At 42.7% G+C, this 23,591-nt stretch overlaps 1 protein-coding gene across 1 annotated transcript in view; it reads right to left on the bottom strand.

Moving 5' to 3' along the window:
• LOC143806868 (mucin-2-like) overlaps nucleotides 1-23,591 on the bottom strand; it is a 373,557-nt gene that overhangs the window by 41,166 nt on the left and 308,800 nt on the right. Inside the window, exons 32-33 of the mRNA XM_077287848.1 lie at nucleotides 19,251-19,282; nucleotides 16,356-16,551 (exon numbers count right to left, since the gene is read on the bottom strand). Of these exons, the coding sequence (XP_077143963.1) occupies nucleotides 16,356-16,551; nucleotides 19,251-19,282 (228 nt within the window). The remainder of the gene's footprint in view (nucleotides 1-16,355; nucleotides 16,552-19,250; nucleotides 19,283-23,591) is intronic.

Below are 23,591 nucleotides of genomic sequence, written 5' to 3' on the forward strand. Positions count from 1 at the left end.
AACTCCAACCCAAAGGTATTGTTGTTTAGACTTGATATGAAGGAATCCAGCTCGACCTTGGGGCCATTCCAGACAAAAAGCACGTCGTCAATGAAGCGACGCCAAAGAACCAGACTTGTACGAAGGTTGCCAGATGGAAAAATGCAGGACTCCTCCCACTTGGCCACAAACAAATTGGCATACGAGGGGGCAAACCATGTGCCCATGGCAGTGCCACAGGTTTGCAGGAAAAAGTCACCTTCATACCAAAAATACTTGTGCTGTAAAATGAATTGAATGCACTCCTCAATAAAGGTGACCTGGGTGTTCGGATATATACCCAGGGTTTGAAGATACTGCCCTGCAATTTGGCAACCCATGTTTTGATCAATCACTGTGTAAAGTGATTTTATGTCCAGGGTGCCTAAAAAGTAATTAGGTTCCCATTTGACTTTCTCCAGGATACGAAGAATATGGCCCGTATCCTTGAGGTAAGCCGGTATGAGTTGCATGCACTTCTGTAAGTGCATGTCCACATACCGGGACAGATTTGCTGTCAGGCTGTTGATCCCCGAGATAATAGGCCTACCTGGAGGATGTGCCGCATTTTTGTGTATCTTAGGGATATGGTAGAAGATGGCCATGCTGGGATCTTTATTAAATACAAAACCAAATTCCTTTTTATTCAATATACCCAGGGATTGACCTTTAACCCCTTCACCCCCAAGGGTGGTTTGCACGTTAATGACCGGGCCAATTTTTACAATTCTGACCACTGTCCATTTATGAGGTTATAACTCTGGAACGCTTCAACGGATCTTGGCGATTCTGACACTGTTTTCTCGTGACATATTGTACTTCATGATAGTGGTAAAATTTCTTTGATATTACCTGCGTTTATTTGCAAAAAAAATGGAAATTTGGCGAAAATTTGGAAAATTTTGCAATTTTCCAACTTTTAATTTTTATGCCCTTAAATCACAGAGATATGTCACACAAAATACTTAATAAGTAACATTTCCCACATGTCTACTTTACATCAGCACAATTTTGGAACCAAAATTTTTTTTTGTTAGGGAGTTATAAGGGTTAAAAGTTGACCAGCAATTTCTCATTTTTAAAACACCATTTTTTTTTAGGGACCACATCTCATTTGAAGTCATTTTGAGGGGTCTATATGATAGAAAATACCCAAGTGTGACACCATTCTAAAAACTGCACCCATCAAGGTGCTCAAAACCATATTCAAGAAGTTTATTAACCCTTCTGGTGCTTCACAGGAATTTTTGGAATGTTTAAATAAAAATGAACATTTAACTTTTTTTCACAAAAAATTTACTTCAGCTCCAATTTGTTTTATTTTACCAAGGGTAACAGGAGAAAATGGACCCCAAAAGTTGTTGTACAATTTGTCCTGAGTATGCCGATACCCCATATGTGGGGGTAAACCACTGTTTGTGCGCATGACCGAGCTCGGAAGCGAAGGAGCGCCATTTGACTTTTCAATGCAAAATTGACTGGAATTGAGATGGGACGCCATGTTGCGTTTGGTGAGCCCCTGATGTGCCTAAACATTGAAAACCCCCCACAAGTGACACTATTTTGGAAAGTAGACCCCCTAAGGAACTTATCTAGAGGTGTGGTGAGCACTTTAACCCACCAAGTGCTTCACAGAAGTTTATAATGCAGAACCGTAAAAATAAAAAATCACATTTTTTCACAAAAAATATTTTTCGCCCCCAATTTTTTATTTTCCCAAGGGTAAGAGAAGAAATTGGACCCCAAAAGTTGTTGTACAATTCGTCCTGAGTACGCTGATACCCCATATGTGGGGATAAACCACTGTTTGGGCGCATGGGAGACCTCGGAAGGGAAGGAGCGCCGTTTGACTTTTCAATGCAAAATTGACAGGAATTGAGATAAGACGTCATGTTGCGTTTGGAGAGCCACTGATGTGCCTAAACATTGAAACCCCCCACAAGTGACACCATTTTGGAAAGTAGACCCCCTAAGGAACTTATCTAGAGGTGTGGTGAGCACTTTGACCCACCAAGTGCTTCACAGAAGTTTATAATGCAGAACCGTAAAAATAAAAAATCATATTTTTTCACAAAAATTATCTTTTCACCCCCAATTTTTTATTTTCCCAAGGGTAAGAGAAGAAATTGGACCCTAAAAGTTGTTGTACAATTTGTCCTGAGTACGCTGATACCCCATATGTGGGGGAAAACCACTGTTTGGGCGCATGGGAGAGCTCGGAAGGGAAGTAGCACCGTTTGACTTTTCAATGCAAAATTGACAGGAATTGAGATGGGACGCCATGTTGCGTTTGGAGAGCCACTGATGTGCCTAAACATTGAAACCCCCCACAAGTGACACCATTTTGGAAAGTAGACCCCCTAAGGAACTTATCTAGAGGTGTGGTGAGCACTTTGACCCACCAAGTGCTTCACAGAAGTTTATAATGCAGAACCGTAAAAATAAAAAATCACATTTTTTCACAAAAAATATTTTTCGCCCCCAATTTTTTATTTTCCCAAGGGTAAGAGAAGAAATTGGACCCCAAAAGTTGTTGTACAATTCGTCCTGAGTACGCTGATACCCCATATGTGGGGATAAACCACTGTTTGGGCGCATGGGAGACCTCGGAAGGGAAGGAGCGCCGTTTGACTTTTCAATGCAAAATTGACAGGAATTGAGATGGGACGTCATGTTGCGTTTGGAGAGCCACTGATGTGCCTAAACATTGAAACCCCCCACAAGTGACACCATTTTGGAAAGTAGACCCCCTAAGGAACTTATCTAGAGGTGTGGTGAGCACTTTGACCCACCAAGTGCTTCACAGAAGTTTATAATGCAGAACCATAAAAATAAAAAATCATATTTTTTCACAAAAATTATCTTTTCACCCCCAATTTTTTATTTTCCCAAGGGTAAGAGAAGAAATTGGACCCCAAAAGTTGTTGTACAATTTGTCCTGAGTACGTTGATACCCTATATGTGGGGGAAAACCACTGTTTGGGCGCATGGGAGAGCTCGGAAGGGAAGTAGCACCGTTTGACTTTTCAATGCAAAATTGACAGGAATTGAGATGGGACGCCATGTTGCGTTTGGAGAGCCACTGATGTGCTAAACATTGAAACCCCCCACAAGTGACACCATTTTGTAAAGTAGACCCCCTAAGGAACTTATCTAGATGTGTTTTGAGCGCTTTGACCTACCAAGGGCTTCACAGAAGTTAATAATGCAGAGCCGTAAAAATAAAACAAAAATTTTTTCCCACAAAAATTATTTTTTTAGCCCCCAGTTTTGTATTTTCCCGAGGGTAGCAAGAGAAATTGGACCCCAAAATTTGTTGTCCAAGTTGTCCTGAGTGCGATGATACACCATATGTGGGGAGAACCACTGTTTGGGCGCATGGGAGGGCTCGGAAAGGAAAGAGTGCCATTTGGAATGCAGGCTTAGATGGAATGGTCTGCAGGCGTCACATTGCGTTTGCAGAGCCCCTAATGTACCTAAACAGTAGAAACCCCCCACAAGTGACACCATGTTGGAAAGTAGACCCCCTAAGGAACTTATCTAGAGGTGTGGTGAGCACTTTGACCCACCAAGTGCTTCACAGAAGTTTATAATGCAGAACCGTAAAAATAAAAAATCACATTTTTTCACAAAAAATATTTTTCGCCCCCAATTTTTTATTTTCCCAAGGGTAAGAGAAGAAATTGGACCCCAAAAGTTGTTGTACAATTCGTCCTGAGTACGCTGATACCCCATATGTGGGGATAAACCACTGTTTGGGCGCATGGGAGACCTCGGAAGGGAAGGAGCGCCGTTTGACTTTTCAATGCAAAATTGACAGGAATTGAGATGGGACGTCATGTTGCGTTTGGAGAGCCACTGATGTGCCTAAACATTGAAACCCCCCACAAGTGACACCATTTTGGAAAGTAGACCCCCTAAGGAACTTATCTAGAGGTGTGGTGAGCACTTTGACCCACCAAGTGCTTCACAGAAGTTTATAATGCAGAACCATAAAAATAAAAAATCATATTTTTTCACAAAAATTATCTTTTCTCCCCCAATTTTTTATTTTCCCAAGTGTAAGAGAAGAAATTGGACCCCGAAAGTTGTTGTACAATTTGTCCTGAGTACGCTGATACCCAATATGTGGGGGAAAACCACTGTTTGGGCGCATGGGAGAGCTCGGAAGGGAAGTAGCACCGTTTGACTTTTCAATGCAAAATTGACAGGAATTGAGATGGGACGCCATGTTGCGTTTGGAGAGCCACTGATGTGCTAAACATTGAAACCCCCCACAAGTGACACCATTTTGTAAAGTAGACCCCCTAAGGAACTTATCTAGATGTGTTTTGAGCGCTTTGACCCACCAAGGGCTTCACAGAAGTTAATAATGCAGAGCCGTAAAAATAAAACAAAAATTTTTTCCCACAAAAATTATTTTTTTAGCCCCCAGTTTTGTATTTTCCCAAGGGTAGCAAGAGAAATTGGACCCCAAAATTTGTTGTCCAAGTTGTCCTGAGTGCGATGATACACCATATGTGGGGAGAACCACTGTTTGGGCGCATGGGAGGGCTCGGAAAGGAAGGAGTGCCATTTGGAATGCAGGCTTAGATGGAATGGTCTGCAGGCGTCACATTGCGTTTGCAGAGCCCCTAATGTACCTAAACAGTAGAAACCCCCCACAAGTGACACCATGTTGGAAAGTAGACCCCCTAAGGAACTTATCTAGATGTGTGGTGAGCGCTTTGACCCACCAAGGGCTTCACAGAAGTTTATAATGCAGAGCCGTAAAAATAAAACTAAAATTTTTTCCCGCAAAAATTATTTTTCAGCCCCCAGTTTTGTATTTTCCCGAGGGTAACAGGAGAAATTGGACCCCAATAGTTGTTGTCCAATTTGTCCTGAGTGCGCTGATACCCCATATGTGGGGGGAACCACCGTTTGGATGCATGGGAGGGCTCGGAAGGGAAGGAGCGCCATTTGGAATGCAGACTTAGATGGAATGGTCTGCAGGCGTCACATTGCGTTTGCAGAGCCCCTAATGTACCTAAACAGTAGAAACCCCCCACAAGTGACACCATGTTGGAAAGTAGACCCCCTAAGGAACTTATCTAGATGTGTGGTGAGCGCTTTGACCCACCAAGGGCTTCACAGAAGTTTATAATGCAGAGCCGTAAAAATAAAACTAAAATTTTTTCCCACAAAAATTATTTTTCAGCCCCCAGTTTTGTATTTTCCCGAGGGTAACAGGAGAAATTGGACCCCAAAAGTTGTTGTCCAATTTGTCCTGAGTGCGCTGATACCCCATATGTGGGGGGAACCACCGTTTGGATGCATGGGAGGGCTCGGAAGGGAAGGAGCGCCATTTGGAATGCAGACTTAGATGGAATGGTCTGCAGGCGTCACATTGCGTTTGCAGAGCCCCTAATGTACCTAAACAGTAGAAGCCCCGCACAAGTGACCCCATTTTGGAAACTAGACCCCCCAAGGAACTTATCTAGATGTGTTGTAAGAACTTTGAACCCCCAAGTGGTTCACTACAGTTTATAACGCAGAGCCGTGAAAATAAAAAATATTTTTTTTTCCCACAAAAATTATTTTTTAGCCCCCAGTTTTGTATTTTCCCAGGGGTAACAGGAGAAATTGGACCCCAAAGGTTGTTGTCCTATTTGTTCCGAGTACGCTGCTACCCCATATGTGGGGGAAAACCACTGTTTGGGCGCATGGGAGAGCTCGGAAGGGAAGTAGCACCGTTTGACTTTTCAATGCAAAATTGACAGGAATTGAGATGGGACGCCATGTTGCGTTTGGAGAGCCACTGATGTGCCTAAACATTGAAACCCCCCACAAGTGACACTATTTTGGAAAGTAGACCCCCTAAGGAACTTATCTAGAGGTGTGGTGAGCACTTTGACCCACCAAGTGCTTCACAGAAGTTTATAATGCAGAACCATAAAAATAAAAAATCATATTTTTTCACAAAAATTATCTTTTCTCCCCCAATTTTTTATTTTCCCAAGGGTAAGAGAAGAAATTGGACCCCAAAAGTTGTTGTACAATTTGTCCTGAGTACGCTGATACCCTATATGTGGGGGAAAACCACTGTTTTGGCGCATGGGAGAGCTCGGAAGGGAAGTAGCACCGTTTGACTTTTCAATGCAAAATTGACAGGAATTGAGATGGGACGCCATGTTGCGTTTGGAGAGCCACTGATGTGCTAAACATTGAAACCCCCCACAAGTGACACCATTTTGTAAAGTAGACCCCCTAAGGAACTTATCTAGATGTGTTTTGAGCGCTTTGACCCACCAAGGGCTTCACAGAAGTTAATAATGCAGAGCCGTAAAAATAAAACAAAAATTTTTTCCCACAAAAATTATTTTTTTAGCCCCCAGTTTTGTATTTTCCCGAGGGTAGCAAGAGAAATTGGACCCCAAAATTTGTTGTCCAAGTTGTCCTGAGTGCGATAATACACCATATGTGGGGAGAACCACTGTTTGGGCGCATGGGAGGGCTTGGAAAGGAAGGAGTGCCATTTGGAATGCAGGCTTAGATGGAATGGTCTGCAGGCGTCACATTGCGTTTGCAGAGCCCCTAATGTACCTAAACAGTAGAAACCCCCCACAAGTGACACCATGTTGGAAAGTAGACCCCCTAAGGAACTTATCTAGATGTGTGGTGAGCGCTTTGACCCACCAAGGGCTTCACAGAAGTTTATAATGCAGAGCCGTAAAAATAAAACTAAAATTTTTTCCCACAAAAATTATTTTTCAGCCCCCAGTTTTGTATTTTCCCGAGGGTAACAGGAGAAATTGGACCCCAAAAGTTGTTGTCCAATTTGTCCTGAGTGCGCTGATACCCCATATGTGGGGGGAACCACCGTTTGGATGCATGGGAGGGCTCGGAAGGGAAGGAGCGCCATTTGGAATGCAGACTTAGATGGAATGGTCTGCAGGCGTCACATTGCGTTTGCAGAGCCCCTAATGTACCTAAACAGTAGAAACCCCCCACAAGTGACACCATGTTGGAAAGTAGACCCCCTAAGGAACTTATCTAGATGTGTGGTGAGCGCTTTGACCCACCAAGGGCTTCACAGAAGTTTATAATGCAGAGCCGTAAAAATAAAACTAAAATTTTTTCCCACAAAAATTATTTTTCAGCCCCCAGTTTTGTATTTTCCCGAGGGTAACAGGAGAAATTGGACCCCAAAAGTTGTTGTCCAATTTGTCCTGAGTGCGCTGATACCCCATATGTGGGGGGAACCACCGTTTGGATGCATGGGAGGGCTCGGAAGGGAAGGAGCGCCATTTGGAATGCAGACTTAGATGGAATGGTCTGCAGGCGTCACATTGCGTTTGCAGAGCCCCTAATGTACCTAAACAGTAGAAGCCCCGCACAAGTGACCCTATTTTGGAAACTAGACCCCCCAAGGAACTTATCTAGATGTGTTGTAAGAACTTTGAACCCCCAAGTGTTTCACTACAGTTTATAACGCAGAGCCGTGAAAATAAAAAATATTTTTTTTCCCACAAAAATTATTTTTTAGCCCCCAGTTTTGTATTTTCCCAGGGGTAACAGGAGAAATTGGACCCCAAAGGTTGTTGTCCTATTTGTTCCGAGTACGCTGCTACCCCATATGTTGGGGTAAACCCCTGTTTGGGCACACGGGAAAGCTCGGAAGGGAAGGAGCACTGTTTTACTTTTTCAACGCAGAATTGGCTGGAATTGAGATCGGACGCCATGTCGCGTTTGGAGAGCCCCTGATTTGCCGAAACAGTGGAAACCCCCCAATTATAACTGAAACCCTAATCCAAACACACCCCTAACCCTAATCCCAACAGTAACCCTAACCACACCTCTAACCCTGACACACCCCTAACCCTAATCCCAACCCTATTCCCAACCGTAAATGTAATCTAAACCTTAACCGTAACTTTAGCCCCAACCCTAACCCTAACTTTAGCCCCAACCCTAACTGTAGCCTTAACCCTAGCTCCAACCCTAGCCCTAATGGGAAAATGGAAATAAATACATTTTTTTTATTTTTCCCTAACTAAGGGGGTGATGAAGGGGGGTTTGATTTACTTTTATAGCGAGTTTTTTAGCGGATTTTTATGATTGGCAGCCGTCACACACTGAAAGACGCTTTTCATTGCAAAAAATATTTTTTGCGTTACCACATTTTGAGAGCTATAAATTTTCCATATTTTGGTCCACAGAGTCATGTGAGGTCTTGTTTTTTGCGGGACGAGTTGACGTTTTTATTGGTAACATTTTCGGACATGTGACAGTTTTTGATCGCTTTTTATTCCGATTTTTGTGAGGCAGAATGACCAAAAACCAGCTATTCATGAATTTCTTTTGGGGGAGGCGTTTATACCATTCCGCGTTTGGTAAAATTGATAAAGCAGTTTTATTCTTCGGGTCAGTACGATTACAGGGATATCTCATTTATATTATTTTTTTATGTTTTGGCGCTTTTATATGATAAAAACTATTTTATGGAAAAAATAATTATTTTTGCATCGCTTTATTCTCAGGACTATAACTTTTTTATTTTTTTGCTGATGATGCTGTATGGTGGCTCGTTATTTGCGGGACAAGATGTCGCTTACAGTGGTCCCATGGTTATTTATATCTGTCTTTTTGATTGCGTGTTATTCCACTTTTTGTTCGGCGGTATGATAATAAAGCGTTGTTTTTTGCCTCGTTTTTTTTTTTTTCTTACAGTGTTTACTGAAGGGGTTAACTAGTGGGCCAGTTTTATAGGTCGGGTCGTTAGGGACGCGGCAATACTAAATACGTGTACTTTTATTGTTTTTTTTATTTTATTTAGATAAAGAAATGTATTTATGGGAATAATATATATATTTTTTTTCATTATTTTGGAATATTTTTTTTTTTTTTTTTTTTTTTACACATTTGGAAATTTTTTTTTTTACTTTTTTACTTTGCCCCAGGGGGGGACAATACAGATCGGTGATCTGCCAGTTTGCATAGCACTCTGACAGATCACCGATCTGAGAGAAGTGCAGGCTGCTTCACAGTGCCTGCTCTGAGCAGGCTTCTGTGAAGCCACCTCCCTCCCTGCAGGACCCGGATCCGCGGCCATCTTGGATCTGGGTCTGGAGCAGGCAGGGAGGGAGGTAAGACCCTCGCAGCAACGCGATCACATCGCGTTGCTGCGGGGGGCTCAGGGAAGCCCGCAGGGAGCCCCCTCCCTGCGCGATGCTTCCCTGCACCGCCGGCACATCGCAATCATCTTTGATCGTGGTGTGCCGGGGGTTAATGTGCCGGGAGTGGTCCGTGACCGCTCCTGGCACATAGTGCCGGATGTCAGCTGCGATATGCAGCTGACACCCGGCCGCGATCGGCCGCGCTCCCCCCGTGAGCGCCGCCGATCGCGCTGGACGTACTATCCCGTCCGTGGTCATGGGGGCCCACCCCACCTCGACGGGATAGTACGTCCGATGTCAGGAAGGGGTTAAGGCAGAGAGATTTAAGTTTATTAATAAACTGCGGTGTAGGGTCACTTCTCAGTTTCCTGTAGGTGGTAGTGTCGCTGAGCAAACGAATTGATTCCTCATGATTAGTGTTGAGCATTCCGATACCGCAAGTATCGGGTATCGGCCGATACTTGCGGGTATCGGAATTCCGATACCGAGATCCGATACTTTTGTGGTATCGGGTATCGGTATTGAAACAACAGTAATGTGTAAAATAAAGAATTAAAATAAAAAATATGCCGCCCATGTGACCGCGACGCGACCAATCACAGCAAGCCGTGACGTAATTTCAGGTCCTGATGCCTATTTCTGCATTCAGGACCTGAAATTACGTCACAGCTTGCTGTGATTGGTCGCGTCACAAGGGCGGCACGCAACCAATCACAAGCCGTGACGTAATTTTAAAAATGCGTGCGTCTCCTGCCTCCCGTGACGTCACGGCTTGTGATTGGTCGCGTCGCCCATGTGACCGCGACGCGACCAATCACAAGCCGGAACGTAATTTTAAAATCATGAATGCCTAGAATTAGGCATTGAGGACCTGAAAATTACGTCACGGCTTGCTGTGATTGGTCGCGTCGCGGCCACATGGGCGGCTCGCGACCAATCACAAGCCGTGTCATCACGGAAGGAAGTAAAAGCGCGCATTTTAAGCAAACAACGCTGCCGGTTCCCTCGGTGAGGTCCAGGCTGCGTCGGAGAGGTGAGTATAGCAATATTTTTTATTTTAATTCTTTATTTTACACATTAATATGGATCCCAGGGCCTGAAGGAGAGTTTCCTCTCCTTCAGACCCTGGGAACCATCAGGAATACCGTCTGATACTTGAGTCCCATTGACTTGTATTGGTATCGGGTATCGGTATCGGATTAGATCCGATACTTTGCCGGTATCGGCCGATACTTTCCGATACCGATACTTTCAAGTATCGGACGGTATCGCTCAACACTACTCATGATACATAGCTTGATCCAGAATGATGATGCCTCCTCCCTTGTCCGCAGGGCGAATAGTGATGTTGTTGTTACTCTGTATGTCTTTGATTGCTTTTTTCTCAGCATTAGTTAAATTGCAGGGAATGAATCTGGACTTCACTCTTTGTAGTTTCCTAATATCGTTCGTGACTAGTTTGTCAAAGGTTAGAAATGCCTCCGATTGTTCATGTATAGGGTTAAAAGAAGAGGGATTAGCCAGTGTGGTATGGATTTAAGTGTCAGGATTAGGGTTGATGTTACCTGTGGATAATTTGTCCTTTTTGAGGAAAACATTTTTTTATAGCTAAATTCCTTAAATATTTCTTCATACTTATATAAAGAGAAAATGGTTTCCCCATAGAAGTAGGTGCATATTTCAACCCTTTTTGTAATAGGGATGTCTCATTATTAGTTAATTTGTGTGAAATTAGATTAAATATTTTTTGTGGGTTCTTGACCGTTGAGTTTATTTTAGTTTTGGTGAGTTTCCTCCCCCTCCTGCCCCTCTTAGTTTTGTAGACCTTACCCGGAAAAAATCCTGGTTCACCGGTGGGCGGGCCTTGGACTTGGCAGGATGTTTTAATGTTACACTGGCACCCTTGTTTTTATTGGATAGGGTGGACCTGTGTCCATTCCTGAGGATGGTATTTCTATTGGGTCCAGAGGATGGATTACCGGACATACTTTTACTGGATGTTGTGGTTGAACCCCCAGATTGTTTTTCCACAGGTCTAATTTGAGTGGATGTGACTCGATGGGTGGCCTGTTGGGAGGTGCGTTGATGTTTATCATTTTGCATATCGTTGTGCATGTTGCCAGAATCTAAGCCTACTCCACTTAATGATAGTGGGGAAAATCTATTGGAAGTATGTAAGGATGTAATGGGCCGTGAATGGGTCTCTTCATATGTACTAAGATTCCCATAAGTAGGTGTACTGGGGTATATCGAAACCTCCAAAGTATTGTCCTGAGTATGGATCATGGCCTCTAATGACTCCGTATGGATGGTATGAAGGTGACTTTTTCCTGCAAATCTGTGGCACTGCCATGGGCACACGGTTTGCCCCCTCGTATGCCAATTTGTTTGTGGCCAAGTGGGAGGAGTCCTGCATTTTTCCATCTGGCAACCTTCGTACAGGTCTGGTTCTTTGGCATCGCTTCATTGACGACGTGCTTTTTGTCTGGAATGGCCCCAAGGTCGAGCTGGATTCCTTCATATCAAGTCTAAACAACAATACCTTTGGGTTGGAGTTTACACCCACAATCTGAATGACAAGCATTAACTTCCTGGACCTCAGCATTTATATAGAGAGTGACCAGATATTCACCAAGTGTTATCGCAAGGAGGTGGACTCCAATAGTTTTATTGGTATGACCAGCTGCCATCTTCCAGTCTGGCTCACAAATATTCCCAAGGGCCAGTACACAAGAATCAGACGGAATTGCACCACCTTGGAGGACTACAGTAAGGACTCTGCTTTTCTCACCCAACAATTTCTAGACAAGGGTTACCCCAGTGGACTATTGGAACAGGCCAAGAAGGATATTATGGAGACACCTAGGGATGCTCTGTTACACAGAGTGAAACCCACTAACCAGCCAATGAATATTCAGGACCAAATCCGTCAGTTACCATTCATTACCCAATTCCATGCTGGGCATACTAAATTTAGATCCATTATCCACAAGCACTGGACTGTGCTTCAAGGGGACAGAATTATAGGGGAACTTTTGCCACCCGTACCAAGATTTGTATTCAAGAAGGCAAAATCTCTGGGCAGCATTATAGCCCCCACCACAAAACAAGCATCCAAGTACAAACAAATAATGGAGGCACCTGCTAGCAGCAAGACAGGGTTTACACCTTGCGGATTTTGTCACGGGTGCCGGCACACATCCTTTCAGAAAACATGCCGCTCCACTTTCACTGATTCGGATGACAGGAATGAATATATCATCAGAGACAACATTACGTGTGCTACTTCAAGGGTTATATACGCTATTGAGTGCCCATGTTGAAAACTCTATGTTGGCCGCACCAAGAGGCCCATGATGGTTCGGGTGAAGGAACACTTTATTAATATTCAAAAAGGCTTCATGGGCCACCCACTTTCTCGGCATTTCAGTGAGAGACATGGCAAATCTACCAGGGGCATCACATTTTGGGGAATTCAAAAAGTGAAACCAAATTTAAGAGGGGGCAACCTAATAAAAGCCATGTCCAGGGCCGAATCTCAGTGTATCTTCTCCCTGAACAGTCTTGCACCCAAAGGCCTTAATCATGGGCTTGAAATATTTGCTTTTTAGGCTATTGCTTTCCTTCCCCATACCCCCCCCCCCCTCCTTTTTCTTTTTTCCTTGGGGCCACGGTGCACTGGGGTAGTGCATTATCACCCCGTCCACCACCTTGGTCCCCGATTGGTTTTATCTAATTTTTATCGGGGATTGGCATGGATATCCCCTGTCTTTCCCTTTTTTATTTGTTTTTTAATCGGTTTTTACCTATTGTAACCATTTATTACTAATTTTAATTAATTATATATTAAAGGTTTGTTTTTATCAATTTTACTCATTTCACTGTGGCAGCTCTGTCCCACTAACTTGACCAAGAAGTTAAACACAGTTAGGTTTTTCCTATATAGTTTGAATGCTTTGTGTACTTCTATGATATATATCATTTTACTTAATACATGGTTGTTTCGTGGGCCACACTTTCCATAATCTCTGACTACATCCTATATTGCCAGGACGTTTTGTCACTTCCATAAGCTACCATTCCAGCAGCGGGCTAAATGGGCGGGCCGTGTACTTTGAGCGACAACTTGGGAGGTTAAATATCGGGGCATCTTCAGTGACCGGTAACCCTGATGAAGAAGGACGCCGCTCCTTCGAAACGCGTCGGTTTGGTCCCTGTGTTATCCGGTACTTTTCACAAGCTCAGTGACGTCACACGCTGAGCCCTGTGCCAGCGAGCTCCTTCCTCTGTTGTTTCCCGCTCGTATCCAGGGACGCTACCGGCCAGAGCTGTCCCTGGCTCTATGCAGCTTCCGCACTGCACGCTGCTCTGCGATTGTTCTTCCCTGTTCGCCCGTTTGTCTGCCTGCACACCCACCCGACGGATACCACCATCTAAACCGGACCAACATCCATCATTATACACCGAGCTACAACAACATCACGGTGAGTTCGCAATTTATTCACTGGCACTGGTTTTCTAGGCACACTAATATCCCTGGTTCTAGGTCCAAGTCTGGATCAGTGGTGATCGGTATACGGTGGTTCTGTGTTGTGCTGGGCAGCGCAGCATTTATCCCTCTGTATATATATTTTGACTGTTACATTGTGCATTATTTGAGCGAAGTACTGTGAAGTCATTTCGGTATACACTTAGTGTACATTTCTATATGTTTCACTAGCACTGTAGCGCGGATCCAGTTGTTTTTATATTGATTGCATTTTCTATTTGACAGCAAAAGCCCCTTTCTGTCCCGGTTCCTGCGGCTCAGTGACTCTGGGGAGGTAGCGCTGGTGTATTCTTTTATATTATAAAAATGTAACACATTTCATACCATCATATGCATATTGTCTTAATTAATAGTAAATGTAAATATTTATCCCACAAGAGGAATGGATGGAGAAATAGGGAAAAAATCAAACCAGCAAAATCGCTATATTTTAGCTACGATTAGAGATGAGTGAATATGTTTGGGTCCCTCCTTATTCAGCAAGGTATTGCACTTACCGAATAAGCTGCAGAGGGAACCCAGACATCTGGATCGCTCCGGCTGATCAGCTATCCGGCGTCACAGCTGCATATGTCGCAGCTGTGTGAGTTACGACACATGCATGGAGAGCCTGTTTGTTGGGCTCTCCATGCATGTGTCATGACTAGTGTTGAGCGATACCGTCCGATACTTGAAAGTATCGGTATCGGAAAGTATCGGCCGATACCGGCAAAGTATCGGATCTAATCCGATACCGATACCCAATACCAATACAAGTCAATGGGACTCAAGTATCGGACAGTATTCCTGATGGTTCCCAGGGTCTGAAGGAGAGGAAACTCTCCTTCAGGCCCTGGGATCCATATTAATGTGTAAAATAAAGAATCAAAATAAAAAATATTGCTATACTCACCTCTCCGACGCAGCCTGGACCTCACCGAGGGAACCGGCAGCGTTGTTTGCTTAAAATGCGCGCGTTTCTTGCCTCCCGCGACGTCACGGCTTCTGATTGGTCGCGTGCCACCCATGTGGCCGCGACGCGACCAATCACAGCAAGCCGTGACGTAATTTTGAGGTCCTGGAAGCCTAATTCTAGGCATTCAGGATTTTAAAATTACGTTCCGGCTTGCGATTGGTCGCGTCGCGGTCACATGGGCGACGCGACCAATCACAAGCCGTGACGTCACGGGAGGCAGGACACATGCGCATTTTAAAATTACGTCACAGCTTGTGATTGGTTGCGTGCCGCCCATGTGACCGCGACGCGACCAATCACAGCAAGCCGTGACGTAATTTCAGGTCCTGAATGCCTATTTCTGCAATCTGCTGTGATTGGTCGCGTCGTTCCTGCCTCCCGTGACGTCATGGCTTGTGATTGGTCGCGTCGCCCATGTGACCGCGACGCGACCAATCGCAAGCCGGAACGTAATTTTAAAATACTGAATGCCTAGAATTAGGCATTCAGGACCTGAAAATTACTTCACGGCTTGCTGTGAATGGTCGCGTCGCGGCCACATGGGTGGCCGCGACCAATCACAAGCCGTGACGTCACGGGAGGCAGGAAACGCGCACATTTTAAGCAAAGAACGCTGCCGGTTCCCTCGGTGAGGTCCAGGCTGCGTCGGAGAGGTGAGTATAGTAATATTTTTTATTTTAATTCTTTCTTTTACACATTACTGTTGTTTCGATACCGATACCCGATACCACAAAAGTATCGGATCTCGGTATCGGAATTCCGATACCCGCAAGTATCGGCCGATACCCGATACTTGCGGTATCGGAATGCTCAACACTAATAATAACACTTATACTCACCTCCGATGCCATCGCCGTTCCAGCAGTGTCGGCACTGGCTCTCCCAGGGCTTGCATAACATTATTATGTCACAAAATACCTGCAGCCAATCAACGGTCATCTTCCACCCTTCAGACATAATTGACCTCAGGAGGCAGTGAAAGCTGCAGCTGTTATCTCACTTTCTTCAGATTTTTTGATTTATTCTAAAAAGGGGACAGTGAAGAGTCCGCTGATTGGCCACAGAGATCACGTGACATAATAATATTATGGCGAGACCTGGGAGAGCCAATGCCGACACTGCTGAAATAGCAGGAGGTGAGAATAAGTGTTATTATTTTAATTGTTGGAAACATAGTGATTGAGAAGGGGTTGTTTGAGTAGTGGACAAACTGTTTAAGGATCTTACAAAAAGGGGAAGAAAAATGGAAAGCATTAGAAATCAAAAAATCCTGCGTCTATATTGAGGAATATGTAGTTGATTAGAGTATGAAAATATCTGAAATGATCAATATAGGAAAAACTGATGTGCTATATCATAGGTAAGGCCGGTGTCACACTTAAGTGTGCAATGCAAGAAACTTGCGCGAGTCTCTCGCATCAATATCCGGCCGGCACTGACAGTGGCACTCGGGACTAGAGTGTGTGACTGCATGTATTTCTATGCAGCCGAAGGCTTCGGTCTGAACCACCGCCGGTAGTGCCGGGTATTGATGCTAGAGACTCGCACGAGTTTTCCGCCTTGCACACTTAAGTGTGACACCGGCCTAATGCAGAGTGTACTGAGGTGATACATAACTTCTATCCTTGATACACTTTCATTGTTTAGAGCTAGATAGGAACAAAAATGTACATACTACATTCAATTTTGTGGCAGCAGGGCTCCTCTTCAATCAATGCAAAATAAGGCCTTAGCCCTTCTTTATTACACGCACTGGAATCTAGTGGTGGACATTTCCAATGATTGCAAGAAATCCTGGCTTTGATAACATCGTTGGCAAGATATTTGTCACAATGACAGACTTGACAGTTGTCTATCCACGTCTCACCAGGCTGTAAAAGTTCAACAAGGGATAATAATAATTTTCCATTGGTTAACTTACATATATTCCCACTGGGGGGTTTCTATATTTCTCAACAAAAAAATCAGTTAGCAAAGCACGAACATGGACAATACAAGTAGATTTTTTATTACAGCAGAAACTAAACCCCTCAGGTCTATTTACAGCTTAATGACAAAACTATTTTTTTTTTACTCATCGTCACATTCCAGAAACCATATATATGGGATTTGCAGGATGAGTTGGATTTCTCAGTGGCACCATATCGAAGTACATATAATTTTATTATAATTTATTCTCTGCCTAAGAAAAATAAAAAGCCACCAATTCTGACAATGTATTTTTTACATTTTAAACATTTTCATCATTTTACTATATTATGTGGGTCAATATAATTACACAATACCAACTGTATATATTTTTATAAAAAATTGTTATATTAGATATTTACATATTATTATTATTATTATTATTATTATTATTATTATTATTTTGGAAAATAAATACACTGTATTTACCCCATACCTTACTAGGCACATAGTCATGTTTTTGTACATACATATTATTATATGATCACAAAAGACCACTAAATTGATATAAAAATTTGTTCCCAATTCTGTAACAATTAGTTTTATATATTGGACACTTTTTTAATGAGGGCGGGGTTAGTAACAGCGGTTTGGATTTACAGTAGCTATTTTATTAATTCGTTTTTTATTACATGCTATATATTTTATTTATTTTTTTCATTTATCTCTCTTTAATTTATTTGACACATTGTGTCCTAGTTAAGCTCATAAAAGACATTTACAGTGTTAATTCTAATATTTATATATTTTTATTTTCACATTTTTTCCCCTGTATCTAGGGCTGGTATATTAGCCCCAGTTACAGGGGAAATGCGTCTCTTGGTTGCATAGCAGAGTTGTTTGGATCTCCTAGGACCCGGCAGCTCCTACCTTCTCCCAATACACTGCAATCATATGTTCACTTTGTATGGAGAATGATGCACCATGAGTGCTTCCTATTACTGCAATCACAGCACTTGTTCAGCATAATGTAACAAACCATCTGTGACTTTACTATGGGGCATGATCATGTGTGATTGCTCTACCATCCAGTGATGTTTTAGAGCATCACTGAAGAATAGGAGTTGGATCACCTAGATGTTTAAAGTCTGTAAGTTGTTAAATAAATAATTTTTTTGGGACTACCATAACCTAAAAGTAATCTTTTGTTTTCATTTTTGTGCCATGGGAGTTGTGTGAGGGGCTTTTTTAGGTACCATTTTGATCACTGTTTATTTCAGTGAGGCAGAGTTTTTGAGAGGCAGATTAAAGTTAAAAAGCAATTCTGGAGATTTTTTTAAACACTGGTATGTGCTAAACATTCAATTAAAATTTCAATTAAAATGTTAACTTTATTCTGCAGGACAATTTTAGCAATAAATTGTCCGGCAGAATAAAGTTTACATTTTAATGTATATTAATTTTTAAGTGTTACTTCTTTTGCACAAACAAATTGCTTTATTTAAAAAGTAATTTTGCTTTGGTCTCCATATTCTGAGAAACATTTTATTTTATTTTTCCGTAAAAAAGAGCTGTGTGAACACTTGTTTTCTTACACGACAAGTAGTCAACTTAATTGGTGGCATTTTAGGGTGCATACATTTTGATCAGTTTTTGTATTTAATATTTTTTATGAGGCAGGTTGCCACACCAACATGACAAAAGTTCTGTGGTACATGCCTAGATAGTTTAAGATAGGTAAAGCTTTATGCTCTAAAAAGGCGCAGAGAAGATAAAGGTCAAAAAAGAGCATTTTTGATTTTGCATAAAAGTCAAATTGTGTGCACCATTTTGAACAATTTGCAGCAAAACAAAAAAGTACCAAATACCACTAAATGAAAAGTAAAAGTCACTTAAAAATGCAAATGATAAACTGAGCCCAAAGTGCCTATAGAGAGAGGATGTTTATATTAACATTAATCAAAAGCACTGAGACAAAGTTTCCCAATTTTTGCTAACCCATGTGCTCTTATTTAGGACATTAATTTAAATTTAATTAAATGTTATCATACTTTTACCAGCAGGAATCTTTTTTCCTCATTATAAGGGCTTGCTCACACTGGCGAGTAGCCAGCGTATAAATCGGACAAGTGCTATCCAATGTTTCATCAGATAGCACTCGCTCCAATGTTAAACTATGGGACAGTGCCAGATAGCATTTATTTTCTCATGACGAGTCGGCATGAGAAAAAAAAGGCTGCGTGCTGCGATTGGCAGGGTATATAGGACAGCAGGCACCCATTCTGGATGTCATCGGAGTGCAGACCGATATAAGCTGACTCACAGAATGGAGAAGATGAAGAGATTAAGTTGTCCATCTTCTCCGCTCCTGTGATCCAATTCTCGCATGTGAGAGAATCAGATCATAGTAAAATGACACTCGGCTCACACTTACGGAAAATAGAGATTAATAAATGTAAGAAAATAGAGGCTTAGAAACTGAAATACCCACCTCTATTCCAATCTATATTGTGATAGAATACAATATAGAACATTTGCTCAAACACAACATTTAGGAAAAGTTTTAAAACTTCAATGTTTGTCTTTTCTCTTTCTTGGAAAATAAATAAAAGCAAAGTAAAACTCATGTAAGTCTCCTGACTTACCACCTTAAAATACTCACTTGTTTGATTATTCCTTGTGGCCCAATACAATCTGAAAATATATATATAAAACAAAAACATTTTATACGTAAAAATGATTAAAGTTTATATACATATTTGAACAAAGTTTTAAAGATGACATACTGTATATTACATATTCACACGTCAATGTATCCGGTATGTGTGGTGACAGATTTCACATGTTCTAGAGACCCTTACACAAGCACACCCATTACAATCTATGGGGCTGCGCCTCTGTTTCACACGGACCATGTGTCAGTATGACCCACACATAGACATGTCCGTTTTTTCCGGTAACACGGATGCCAAAACATCCTGCATACATGCACACAGATGATGTACAGTATGACATCCATGTGCATAATTCATGTGACACATACCAGAATAGAATGCAGAATACAAATGACTGTTGTTTAGGTGTAAAGAGGTGCAAAGATAGAGATAGGTAGTTAGATATGAGGTAAATAAATGATAGATAGATAGATAGATAGATAGATAGATATGGGTTAAATAGATAGCTAAATAGGAGGGATGAGCAAACATGCTAGGTGAAACTCCGATATCACTTGAGTATCTGGGTGCGTGGATGTGCTTGTTATGAGCAATGCGTGGTGCTAGATGTTAAGCTCGATCCCCGTTCTGCATGTTTGGTGCCTGTTAGTGTTGAGCGATACCTTCCGATATTCCAAAGTATCGGTATCGGATTGGATAGGCCGATATCCAAAAAATATCGGATATCGCCGATACCGATACCCGATACCAATGCAAGTCAATGGGACACAAATATCGGAACGTAAATAAGCCCTTTCTGTCCTTCTATATGCTGTTCCGGAGGGGGGGAAAGTATGGGCGGTGTGTGGGCGGTGCGTGGGCGGACACTGTGAGTGTCTGTGTGTGCGGGCGGGGTCTGTGCGGGCCTGCCAGGGATCTCATTCTATGCGGGGCTGTATCTGGGCTGCCCAGGCTCTATGCGGTGTGCCGGGGCTCGATGCGGCATGCCGGGGCTGTATGTGGGCTGCCCGGGCTCTATGCGGCGTGGGGGGTCTCTGTGCGGCATGGGGGGGTTTCTGTGTGGTGTGGGGGGTCTCTGTGCAGCGTGAAGGGTCTCTTTGCGGCGTGGGGGGTCTCTGTGCGGCATGGGGGGGTTTCTGTGCGGCGTGGGGGGGTTTCTGTGTGGCGTGGGGGGTCTCTGTGCGGCGTGCTGGGGCTCTACAAGTCCCATCGGACGATGCCTGCTACACTGACAGTGATTGACGCATTAGCCAATGATGGGACCGTAGTAGTCCCATCATCCGGCTAATGTGTTGAATGAAAAAAAAATACTCCATACATGCTACATACATGCTACATATATGCTACATACATGCTACATGCTACATACATGCTACATACATACTACATGCATGCTACATACATACATACTCCATACATACATACTGCATACATATATGCTACATACATGCTACATGCTACATACATGCTACATACATACTACATACATACTACATACATACATACATACTACATACAATACTTTAATACATTACATACAATACATACATATAGACATACAGTACATTAAACATAGATTACAGACTCACCATTACTTGTCATTTTGATCCCCGAAGCCAGTGTCATCTGTAAAAAATAGGAAAAACACAAACAACCAATATACTCCCTGTCCGCAGAAATCCACGAGTGTCCCACGACGATCTCTCGTGGAGAACGGCAGCAACAGCTGTTGCAACCGCTCTCCAGGGGCCCCAGGAACACAATGATTTTTCCCATAGACTTGTAGACTTGATTAAGCGACGGATCGCGACGGATGGCCACACGTCATGTCCGTCGTGCAATGGATCCGTCGTGTTTTGGTGGACCGTCGGCATGAAAAAACGTTCAAGTGAAGGTTTTTTTGTCCATCGCGTCCACCATTTTCTACCGTGCATGTGCGGCAGAAACTCCGCCCCCTCCTCCCCGCCAAGATGCGAACTCTGCTTCAGGAAAATGGCCGCCGCGATCTCCATCTGCACACGCGCAGCATCCCGCGGCCATTTTCCTGAAGCCGCGGCCAGCAGAGCGCCGCTTCTGCGCACGCGCGGCCAAAGGAAGATGGCCGCCCCCACCGATCACCAATGAAATAGTGCACATCGCGCTCTTTTAACTCCCCTGTGCAGTGGATTCGGGACCTTGGGCATGCGCAAACCACTACGCCACCAACGGAAAACTAAGCAAGATCTGGGGGAAGACACCACGCCCTTTTGACCAGACCAGCCTGATTGACAGGCGAAAACGGCTACTTTGGTAACGTATTTTGGCAGCATAGGTTGGGAATCGGGGTCCACAAAATACACTGTTGTAATGCACAGCTCAGGCCCTATTTAACAGTATTTTTATCTCATACTGAAAAAACGGGGTGACAGGTGCCCTTTAACAATAATACAGCAAAAAATTAAACCATATAGGTAAATTACAAAGATTATTATTGTATGGACAATAAAACATATTCAATATATCTCATATTAAGTACCCCCATTACATGATCCCCAAAACCTATGGTAAGGTAATGGCATATAGGGTGATTATCATTAAAAATTATTATACATGCCAATGTCCAATATCAGGAAAAGTGTCACCCAATTGTAAACAACTGTTACAAGCAAAAAGGAATACTCCTATAAAGACAAAGTGTCATAGTGCCATGAAGTGCAAAGAGGAGATCAAGGTGGAATACTAACTAGTGGGAGAACCCGTGGCAGCCCGCACCTGCCCGACGCGAGTTTCGCCTGAGCTTTGACGATATACACCATTACCTTATCATAGGTTTTGGGGATTGTGTAATGTAATTATACATTTTTTTATTTAATAAATTATGATTTTCTATGTATACTGTAGTTGTGCATCATAATTTTAGGTGATATACAATTGAGTGGATGCACTCTATATATTCTTTTTTGGTTTTGTGTATTTCCTTTAGTATTGATACTGATGCTGAAGCTGAACCATCAACCAAACAGTCTTTCTAAGGGCTAAACATTTGGTTTGCAGCTTGTATCACATACATTCTGCATCTAGTGTAGTGTAGCCTGCTAATACTATGGGCGTGATCAATAGGTTGTCCAGACACTGTGCATCACATTTATCTGTGTGAATATTGTCTTATGCAGGCCTTACTTGTGTGCATTTTTGCTACTAGGCAGCCAATCCCTCTAATGTTTGGACGAGTGGGTGTTTGCGCTCATCAGTAGCTTGCACCTGTGCTGCTTTAGCATTTATTATCGGGGGCCTGCTGCACCCTGCTAGTGCATTTGTCATCTGACAAGTTTTTGGTGAGTTTGCTCTTCATGCTGTGTTTCTAGTGTAGGGAGAGAAAGAAAGCTGCAAGAGCAGGGAGAGTGGCTGAATACAGTCTGTAGAAAGGGATTAGGGATTATATATATATATATATATATATATATATATATATATATATATATACACACTATGTTCCAAATTATTGTGCAAAAGACATTTTTCTCGGATTTTCCTAAATGGTCAGTGCAAATGACAGTCAGTCTAATAAAAGTCATCACCCATTAGAGTATACATCAAATTTTATTGAAGAAACCTCCCAATGATAACAGTATAATCTCCAAAATGAATAAAAACTCAAAATGCACTGTTCCAAATTATTAGGCACAGTAGTATTTCTAAACATTTGATATGTTTTAAAGAACTGAAAATGCTCATTTGTGGAATTTGCAGCACTAGGAGGTCACATTCACTGGACAAAAAAGCTATTTAACTCCAAAACATCCTAACAGGCCAAGTTACATGTTAGCATAGGAGCCCTTCATTGATATCACCTTCACAATTCTTGCATCCATTGAACTTGTGAGTTTATGGAGAGTTTCTGCTTGTATTTCTTTGCATGAAGTCAGAATAGCCTTCCAGAGCTGCTGTTTTGATGTGAACTGCCTCCCACCCTCATAGATCTTTTGTTTGATGATACTCCAAAGGTTCTCTAAAGGGTTGAGGTCTGGGGAAGATGGAGGCCACACCATGAGTTTATCTCCTTTTATGCCCATAGCAGCCAATTACTCAGAGGTATTCATTGTTATGCATGAAGATGATTTTGTTCCTGAAGGTACGTTTCTGCTTTTTAGACCATAGAAGAAAGTTGTCAGTCAGAAACTCTATTTACTTTGCTGAGGTCATTTTCACAAATTCAGGAACCTTAAAGGGCCCTACCAGCTGGTTCCCCATGATTCCAGCCCAAAACATGACTCCTCCACCTCCTTGCTGACGTCGCAGCCTTGTTGGGACATGGTGGCCATCCACCAACCATCCACTACTCCATCCAT

Source organism: Ranitomeya variabilis, chromosome 2, assembly GCF_051348905.1.
Source record: "Ranitomeya variabilis isolate aRanVar5 chromosome 2, aRanVar5.hap1, whole genome shotgun sequence".
NCBI lineage: Eukaryota > Metazoa > Chordata > Amphibia > Anura > Dendrobatidae > Ranitomeya > Ranitomeya variabilis.